Source organism: Lissotriton helveticus, chromosome 12 (assembly GCF_964261635.1).
Source record: "Lissotriton helveticus chromosome 12, aLisHel1.1, whole genome shotgun sequence".
Taxonomy (NCBI): Eukaryota; Metazoa; Chordata; class Amphibia; order Caudata; family Salamandridae; genus Lissotriton; species Lissotriton helveticus.
Window position 1 is genome coordinate 832,111,173 of NC_136073.1, and position 10,217 is coordinate 832,121,389.

The window sequence follows — 10,217 nt, forward strand, 5'->3', positions numbered from 1 at the left end:
TCTAAAACTTTCCCCATATCATTCTAGTACTCGAGTTAGAGTAGTTCATGAGCACTTCCAGTTTTAATACACAGTCTACCAGTGCTTAATTTGTAAAATAATAAATGCCAGGACCAAATCTGTTCTGTTGCTCAGAAGTTTCCACTGTCGCTGCCGAACGCCTTGCTGTCGAATAACAAGGCTGCGTAGCTTGATTCCACCAAATGCATCTTTAATCCATCACCTGCCCCTCTGTCTCACTAATGCACACCATTTTTCATCCCAAATTTCCCTCTTGGTCACAGTGTTTCCGTATTCCCTCCTACGCCTCCCTTTTATGTTTTTCTCAACTTTGTTCTGGGTCGAAATCTGCTGAGGAAAAGTATTTGTATCTCTGTTTTGCTTCCTTACTGCCTTCCCACTATGTAATGCAATCTCCTTCTGTTTTACAGTGTGTATGTAAAGCGCTCTGATGTCTAGGGGTCAAGCTAGCGCTATATAAAACTTTTAAAATAAAAATAAAATGGGGTGGAGCTCAAAAATGAATCCTGGTGAGCCACACCGGCTCAAATTAAGCACTGCCGCCTGCCACTTAAACAATTTTGTTAACCTTGCTTTCTAAATCAATCGAAAAATGTCGTGCTTAGGCTGTCGAGGAGACTGCCGAAAAGCATGTACTAAATGCCTATCTTAGAACGGAAAGAGGATTCGTTTTGCTCATACTGGTAAAGCCTATGAACATTTACTACAGCTATATTAAAAGCTGCAACTGGTAAGAGTCGGAGAAAAAGCAGTAAAGAGAATCAAGATTTGGCATTAAATCGTGTAGTGCCCTACAATATCTGCATTACGTTGATCCTTTAGGTTTAAGATCGTTTTTTAAGAAATATTAATAGTTTCAAACGGTGGAATTAGGAGACCCCCGCCGCCGCGAACTTTTCTTCAGCAATGCGGCTCGATCTGTCAGAGATACCAACATTGCAACAAGATGGCCGCCGCGGTATTTATGGCTGAAGTCCTTTCTTTGTTTCCAAGTCCGAGAGGTTTGATAACCTACACTTCCGGTTCGGCTCTTTCCTTCCGGTGTGTCAGCCATAACGGAGTGCAGGTAAGGAACCTATGGTGTCTGTAAAGCCACAAGTGCAATCCAGTGTCATCTTCCCCTAGCTCTGCGATCTGAAGCGCCAGGGGCGGCGGGAGGAAATCGGTGCCCGTCGAGGCAGCCTAAGGTTGTCCGGGGGAGGCTCTGAACCGGACACCAGGCTTTAGAAAAGGCATGGCTCGTTGCGGCTCTTTTCGGTTCCCAACGAGGCTAAAAGTAGGCTGTCGTGAACGATATTTATTTGTTAAAACCCAACCTGCGGTAGCAGCAGGACGTGGGCCACTGACTCTGAAACTGGCAACCGATTTGAATGGATAATAGGCTATTTAGAGCCCCGAGAAGGGTTACCCTGTCGCTTTTAAGTAATAAGTGGTCGCTGTACTGGACGGATTGAGATCTGTAAGATTGTGAACCTATACCTAGATTGCTTTAACTGCGATAATTTCCGAAGTGAGCCTCTTAGTGAGAAGGCGTCATTAAGTCACTTTGTGCTTTCAGGGTGTGTAGTGTGTGCACACTCGGCTGATAAATGTGGGTGGTAACGAGGAGGCCAGTCCAGGGATACCAGGATCTCTAGCCAATGTCCCTCGTCCCTCCCCTTTGTCGGTTGTCACAAAACAGTTTAAGATACAGCCGGAGTTGTATTTTAAGTAGAGCTTGCAGTACACTGCAAGAAATTGAAACAATTAACGTGCGCAGTGAAGGTTTTCAGTGTAGTGTTGAAACCAGTTGACTGATATTTGAGTAACTCTTCAATAATGCACGAGTCTCCAATTTTCCTAACGGGGGGGGGGGGGGGGGGGGGAGATCTAGGCTTTCCCAGCTGTGTTTACTACAAACTAATCTATTCCGGATCATGCTTAGATCGGTCAGGTGAATGTTGGAGGAAATACATTACGACCCCACAATAACGTGTCTTAGGTTTCGTTTAACATCGTGCCACTACTGACACTTGTTGCTTCGTGCGCAGTCCATACACAAATAGGTTATGAACCATACCACAATGTATGGAAAAGCAAACCTACCTATGCTGTGACTGGTTGGTCAACGCGTAGGCTGTGCGAGGGACTCGATTACATGTTGGAAGAAACACAGCAGCTTAATAACTTTTATGTACAAAGGTCCTGCCTGTGATTGAGTACAGACACGCAAAAAGGGGAAATGTCTATTTTCAAATACCTCACAGGACTGGTTGGTAGTTGCCCTGCATATCTCTCCCCCCCCGAAATTTCACCACGTATGTTTCTTTAAGGACGTGAGAGGTGTACATGAAATAAAACTTACTATTGTTAGTGACTTTCACGCACCCCACAATCTCTCATATCACGTGCACATCAAAGTTTTGGGCACACACCAAAATTAAATTCATTTGAGTAAACAGTCCTGGTGGTTTGTATCTCTTTCTAGTCTGGAGCATGCAACAATTTCCTCTGCTAAATTAAAGTGCCAGTGATCAATGCACTGTTGATCAGAAAGCCGAAAGTACTACAACAGCCTATTCTGCACCATGCCTGCCTTTTTGAACATCCACACTATATACTGTTTAAAGACAACTCGCCACTGAAGGGCATCCAGAAGATTGCTATACACCGTACTACATCCCAGCCTGCTGCCTATCATGTTTTAGCCACGTATACCGTGTTTAGTATGTCTTGCATTCATCTACCTCCATCTTTTTGTGCTTCCCGGGGCCTTTTCAGTTGAACATCTTCTCTTCGGCAGAAGAGATGCTACTTAAGTAATCAGTTAAGCAGAAGCTGACCCTACGATAGCTGCCAATTAGCACATATCCCCAAATAGTAGATTGCACACTTCAGGCATGCTATTGATTGCTTCACCAAATATTGGCTACACTCTCCGACCCATTGCTATGCACCACTGACAGTCGCAATATCTGTAAAGCATTCAGATCAATATAAGAAACGGACTAAATATCCTCCAAGCAGTGCCACTTACAGTTCATGACCCACGTGGTGATCATCTTGAACAACTGAAAAAAGGTGGTGCACTACCTTTTAAGCATATTACTAATTAAGTTATTGAATAGTTTTAATGCCCGCAGGCTCGGATTCTTGTCCCCAGAACTCCCTTTACAGCGTCATTAAGATTATACTTGGAGTTCCAAATAAAAAGCTAGAAGCGGCTTCTGTCTGGCTCGCAATCAATTGCACTGCTCTTATTCCTAAGACTCTTGTCTCCCCATATTTGTATGAGTTCTATTCTGTTTCACCGATGAACAGAAGTCGAATTGCATATATTTCAAATTGCCTGCTGGACAATGTTAGTTCTATTTTGTGTGGGGCACTGTGATGGGTGGTGGTTGTTCAAAGTAACTTTCCCAACTGGTGCTCGTTCATATAAGACCACCCCCCAATCACCTCTTGTTGATTGGATACATTTTCAATGTCCCTGGAATAAATGTCATTGGAGGAATATATATAGGTACCCCAGTGAGACTTTTATAGTAACATTTAGGCATAACAATTTCTTTTGGTGAGCTGCAGTGTATTATGGAATATATATATATACCAGGGATGCTGGAAGTATAGATGTTCATTGGGTCATGTGTCTGCAGAAGTACAGCCTGTCTCTATCTTAGTGCCATCTATCTATCTAGAGATAGTTGTAGGAAATAGCTGACATGTAGTTTCTAACTTCTTAAATGTTGTTTCAACATAGCATTACAAAATAAAAGCTATGGACACTTTCCCTGTATTAACTTTAAATGTTAATGTAGTTTATTTGTTTTGTTGTAGCTATGGCGATCCGCTATCCTATGGCCGTTGGCCTTAACAAAGGCCACAAAGTTACCAAGAATGTGTCCAAGCCCAGACAGTGCCGCAGGAGAGGGGTGAGTACGACTTTTATTACTGGCACTTATAAAATTGTAATTAAAACTGCCTAGTGTCTAGTTTTGTGGATTTAAATTTAGCAAGTGCTCCTAATGCTCCAATGTGGCAAGTCTTCCACCTTCTCACACACATTACTGAATCTGTTTCTTCGGTGATGCTTTGTCTGCTAGGTAAATATACAATTGCCTTGCATTTCAAAACTTTGTTGTGTGGCAGTGCATAAGAACGTGTAACATATTAAGTGACCCTTTATAATGGAAGATTCTGCTAGTAAAGAGGCTCCGTAGATTAACAGTTAGGACTGTACGTTTTTTTAGGGGTGTGCAATGCTGTTTTGTTTGTGTACACTGTAACTCCAAGAAAGAGGAGGTGTTTTTAGGTCCAACTATTTATCTCAGACTAAAGGCATATACAAATTTGACTCCAAATGTATTTGAAAATTTGTGTCTTGCTATTTAGTCCGATTTCTTGGAAAAGGATTCTAGACTTGACAGTTTAACATTAAGAGTTGCCTTTCACAGAGGGGACGCTTTGAATACATCATATACTTTCAATGTGACTTTTTGCTTGTATTGTTGAAACATCTTATTGCCTAATTTCACTTTGGTTATGTAGCTTCGGGGTCAAAATAATGCTCCAGGTGTTTTGTGCACTGTACAAAAGCTGATATAAACTGTTAACATTTTTTTTCTCTCAACTAGCGTTTGACCAAACACACCAAATTTGTTAGAGACATGATTCGTGAAGTGTGCGGCTTCGCTCCCTATGAGAGGCGTGCCATGGAGTTGCTCAAAGTGTCCAAGGACAAGCGTGCTCTTAAATTTATCAAGAAAAGGGTAGGTGTTTTTCTATGTGTAGTTTGTATCGCTTGTTTCAAATGATAACTCTTATCTTTGCACTAAAGACTTGTTTCTTGTTTGGGATAGTGAGTCGCGCAGTATTTGCAGTTTCAGACCTCAGGTGGTATAATTTGCCATCTGCTTGAATCAAGTGTTTAAAACACACCATTCTTATGTACAGGTATGCTTCTTTGTAACAAACCTATGGAGATAACTGTTGGATATTGGATAGTGTAGCAGCCGGAGGAAGATGGCGATTTAGCTACGTAGAAAAGTGTGTTCATGTGTATTTTATTTTGGTGATAGGATATGTTATAATGAAGGCTGCAATTTATTTCTGATTTTTTTAAAAAACATTTTCTAAGTCCGCTGCTAAAAGTAGTTTGTACACCTTAGATAAAAGTAAGCAAGCGTTTTACCACTTGAGGATTAGAAATGTCCCATTTATGCCCATTTGCTAAGTTTATTAACCATTTGGATGGGGGAAAAAGCATATCTCTCCAGAATTTCATTGTGGTAATTCCACACACCGTTTTATCTCAACCAGGACATTCGGAGGATACATTGTAACCATGCAAAACCTGGTGAAAATTGAGCCTATAGAATAACCTGGTGATAATAACACACACAGCTGTAATCAGCAGTGAAGCAGATTTGTCTGGTAATATCCCAAAGAAGAACATTTAGAATTAACGATCCACATAGCATCTAGAAGTGGTCGTGTGAAGTATTTGCTTAGGAAGTTACAAATATATTGCACCTGGTGCTGCATGAGCTTCAGCTACTGGTATGGTTGAGTTGAAGGTAGCAGAAAATAGTTATGGGTCAGGTTTGGTGCTTATCCATCTTTGTTAGGTGCTGTATTTCTAGAACTTATTTGAAAAGAAGGATTTGAAAAGTACCAACCCAGTTAAGTGTCACTGTGAGCTCATCAAATAGAGAATGCAGTAATGTGGGCCTTACTTAAAGGTCTTAAATTCGTAGAAAGCACTGAGGTTAGATAATGTAGCATGCCTCCTAAAACATGGAGACAATTGATACCGTGCTTAGTATACAAATAAGAAGCAACCTGCATGCTCTTCAAATGACAATTACTCAAAATACACCTTGTGAATGGAGCCGTAGGTACTCCTAGGTCAACAAAGATTCTTTGGCAGTGTGGACCTGCCTTCATCTGATTAACTCTAGTCTTGCACTTTGTTCTTGCTAAAGGAGAGATCTGCCCGTCCTAAGTTGTTATTGTCGCCGACCACAGTTATAAACCGGGCCGGCTTTAGCACTGGTGGCGCCCGGTGCGACAATCGTTTTTAGCGCCCCCAGACCCCATGACCGCCTCCTTGGATTCTCTCACTACCACCGGGCATAAGTGCCCATCATCGCTTCAATCATAAGTTATTGCTAAACACAGCACACCCCTTGAGGTTTGCGCCCCCTCCACAGGTCAGCACCCAGTTCATCCGAACCAGTCGCACTGCCCTAAACAGACCCCCCCCACCCCCCAGGATATAGCGGCGCAAATATGGAAATTTAGCGGCACTAATATGGAAATTTAGCTGCATTTTTGCGGCACTATATTTTACTCATAATCATTTATTTTCAGCTTCAAACAATGGAAACTGTTTTAGCAGTATTCCACTTTGAAATAGGCCCTGATGTGATGTCATTTCCTGTGATGTCCCTTCCACTACTAGTGAATTAACGCCCATGCTCTAGTTGGCACTAATCTACCTGCTAATGTTTTGGATGCACAACCTGGCTGCTGGGAATGACTGACCACATTTGCCAAGTAAGTGATCTGCCTCCTAGTTCAAAAAACAACTTCAATTCAATTCCCCTGTATTGACTATCACAGAGACATGACATGGATATCTCCTAGCGAGGATTATAAGTATAAAATCGATAAATGACATGCAGTGAATTAAATCATGCGCACACAAATACGGGGACATTTGGCAAATGCATAATTGCTTGTTGAAGGTAGAAAAGATACATTAATATGAAAAGTCTGCTGCTCTGTTTGCTTTTTTACCCTTTCTATCAGTGACCTTGTACAGAACTATATTTTGACATTGGGTAAATAGGTAAAGCATAAATTGGTGTACACTTAAGCGATGAAATGTATAAAATCTAAGCATTCAGCGTGTATTTACTGTCCTCATTTGTAGCAATGGCGATATTAATGCGTTAAATGGGACCATAGCCCATGCTAGTATGTATATTGAAAACACTGCCTTGCTCTTCTTCATTATAATGTATCAGCCAGTGCAGATAGGACCGTGAAGAGTAACTGAGACCCTGAGAAATTGAGAAAGAGCTGACCCACATCCTTCATTTTTGCGGGCACTTGAGTAAAAATCGCTGCATTTTTACTAAAGTGCCAATTTCTCGGCAAACCGCAAAATCCTTGAGGGTCTGCCTAAAGCTGGCCCTGGTTATAAAAATCTAGTGACCCGTTGTTGAATTCAAGAAGAGTTTAGGTAGGGTTCTAAAGACGTGCACGCCAACTGAAACCTAGTACATACATACCCTGTTATGTGAGGTCCATCAGTGTAGGCGTATGGACTCCATTGGTTTTATGTTTGCATTTTATGTGCTTTAGTGATCTTTTTTGACTGTTACCATTGAATTGCTATACCAGAGCTTACCCAGGTTACGACATCTTAAAGTTGACCGTAAAAATAATTCCTAACCATACATGCAATTAAAACATCTGACTACAGTTTAAAGGCCTGGAAAATTTCCATTATATAGTTAAAATCAGTTTGGATTTTTTTTTTTATATATATATTTTTTAAATATTTGGGACCTTTTGTCCAGACTTTCTAATGGCCGATTGATTACATTCAACATATTAAACCACTACCCAGTAATTGGTCTTCGTCATCATGATCCCATCTCTGGTGCTCCGTTAAGTGCATGAAGGGGTTTGTGCCCACACAACTCATAGATCATTAATCTGGCAATTCAGCAGGGGGCATGTAGACATGTTTTTTCAGAAGTGAGTATTTTTCACAACTGGGTATGTTTAAAGTGACTCGTTACAGCTCAACCAGTGTTTTTGTTTTGACTCCTATGTCCATGTACCCATTATTACAAAACCAACATTTTTGGATAATTAGCTGTTCAGATGCTTTGTTAGCAATATTTGATTTCTATTTGCTAATAGGCAAATAACATGCGTTGACTATTTGTTTTAATGCAGGTTGGTACTCACATTCGTGCCAAGCGAAAGAGGGAAGAGCTCAGCAACGTCCTGTCGGCAATGAGAAAGGCTGCTGCCAAGAAGGATTAAGCTGTACAGAATTCTGAACAATAAAAAGTTAAAAAACAGAAAACGAATAGTCCTTGTTGTCTTTCTTTCATGACAGTGTTGCATGTGGTGGGATTGCGGTCTCATTTACTGGACTGTTTTACTGGACAGCAGGGTGCAAATCAGCCCGTTCTCTGCCCAGGTCCATTTGTATTTTTCCACTATTATTGACTTGAGTTCTAATAATTTGAGGGCGGGAAGGTTCAAACACAATTGCTCTTCTGCCATGAGACCTGGTTCACACCAGATTTCCTTGTATTTGAGATTGCATCCCAGCTTGCAAAAACCATCAAAAGGACATACAATGCGCAAAGTGGTCCGCATATCTGTGACTAATCCCACTTTTAAGGTTAAACCCTAAAAGGAACAACCCGTTCCTCTTCTGAACGCTTAATGGTTCACATCTAAACCATTCCAACTCCCCTTTCATTCGCAATCTGAGTTGAACCTACTTCTAATTGCCCAACTACAACTGAGGTCTGACCATTCAGTAATTTCTGTACTCTGCACCTGTTATCTCATGCCTTTCAAAGATCCCTCCAGGCTCTTCAAGAAAATAATGCAGCACTTTCAGGAATTTGTCACCAATCTCTCAGTTTCGAGCATGGACCATGAGTTATTACTAAATACTTTTGAATAACCGTGGCTCCACTAAGTTTTTTCCCTCACCATATGGCAAACGGCAAATCTAAAAACAAGATGCTGGCTAGATCTGGTTCTTCTCAGAAGGCAAATTAGTCTACCAGTGAGAAGTAATCAAACAGCCCGTAAAACAAATATAATTTCAAATTCCGTATAGGTAAGTACCATGGGACAATCCAGAGAGACCAAAATGTAAACTACAGGTTTTGGCTGGACTGTGCTTGCACCGTCTCTTCTGTAAATCTTCTTGTCTCGTTTGCTGAGCATTCAAAGATCGTGATCAAATGTCCGATGCTGTTAGAAAGCCCCTTTTCCGTGCTCCCACCCCCTCATCGCTGCTTTACTGTTTGTTTTCCTTGAATTCCCTCTCCTATGTGCCTACACCCACCCGCCCTCTATCTTTTTTGCTTACTCTTTCCCCTGCCCGTTGCTTCCGCCCATCTTCAGCCCCTGTTGCTTGTTCTTTTCAAACTGGGCTGCTGGCCCACCAGCATACCTTTAAGTCATCTCTGGGGTGCATCAATCTGCGACGAAGGGACATGTTTATTAGGCTCCTAGGAAACAGGTCAAACTTAAAACTACAGTGTTTTTTGTGGGTCACTCTATAATGGACCATCAGTAAACACATTTTGTCTCCTGAATGATTCAGTTAATTGCTTACGATTGGCTTGGTGTTTTGTACCTCACATTTGTCTTCTTTCTATTTGCTTTTTTTTTTTAACAAACGGGGGGAGAGAGAGAAATCAGAAGGAATTCGTTCTCCCTAAGTCTATGTAAATAAACAAACAATCCATTCCATGGGTTAGGTGTATCCACACTGGGGAACAACCTTCTTGTTTTAGGTCCCCTCACACACACCAACAGGCCCCTTGGTGTCGTGCTTCGTCATCTGGGTCATCGTACCGCGTGCTGCGACCTACGAATACGCGGGAGCACTTAGTAGACTGTGTGGTGTGAGTGAGGGTTTTTTAATTGTATGTGAGTGTTAAGTGGGGTTTAGAAATTAGTGAGGGTTAAATAGCACCTGGCTCGTGGGGTGACTAAAGAGTATATTTAATAAGCTCCCGGGCTGGTGCTATTAAAATAAAGTGTGGGAGGTTATTACGCTGACAATGTGCGTTACCTCCTCTGTGTGCGTCAACATGTTTCGGTGTTAAACACCTTCAGGACGGGGTGCACAAATCCCCACCTTACTCACGTTTCTCTAACTCTTATTTAATAATTTTTAATAAAAGTGAAAAAATCTACAGTGCAGGTAAAACAATGTACCTAGCAAAAATGTTGTCCGTTGATCAACCTGTGAAGAGAAGGCGACACATTTTTTTTTTCTGGTAGTCTACTTCTCCATTACCATAGGGAAAATGACCAGTGGTTTCAGGTGACAAACAATAGCTGCAAAAATGTGCCTATAGTGGGATCAAAACATATAAAAAACACACTAGACATACTGACATAAAACATTAAACACACACTTGTTGAACTTAGTTCTGGTT

The 10,217-nt window shown here is 41.4% G+C and overlaps 1 protein-coding gene across 1 annotated transcript; it reads left to right on the forward strand.

Annotated features, from left to right (window-relative positions):
* The first annotated feature begins 969 nt into the window (after nucleotides 1–969).
* RPL36 (ribosomal protein L36) lies at nucleotides 970–8,111 on the forward strand. Its single transcript, XM_078669369.1, has 4 exons — nucleotides 970–1,087; nucleotides 3,838–3,932; nucleotides 4,635–4,769; nucleotides 7,975–8,111. The coding sequence occupies exons 2-4, from the start codon at nucleotides 3,840–3,842 to the stop codon at nucleotides 8,062–8,064; spliced, it is 318 nt and encodes a 105-aa protein (XP_078525495.1). The 5' UTR covers nucleotides 970–1,087; nucleotides 3,838–3,839; the 3' UTR covers nucleotides 8,065–8,111.
* The last annotated feature ends 2,106 nt before the right edge of the window (nucleotides 8,112–10,217 follow it).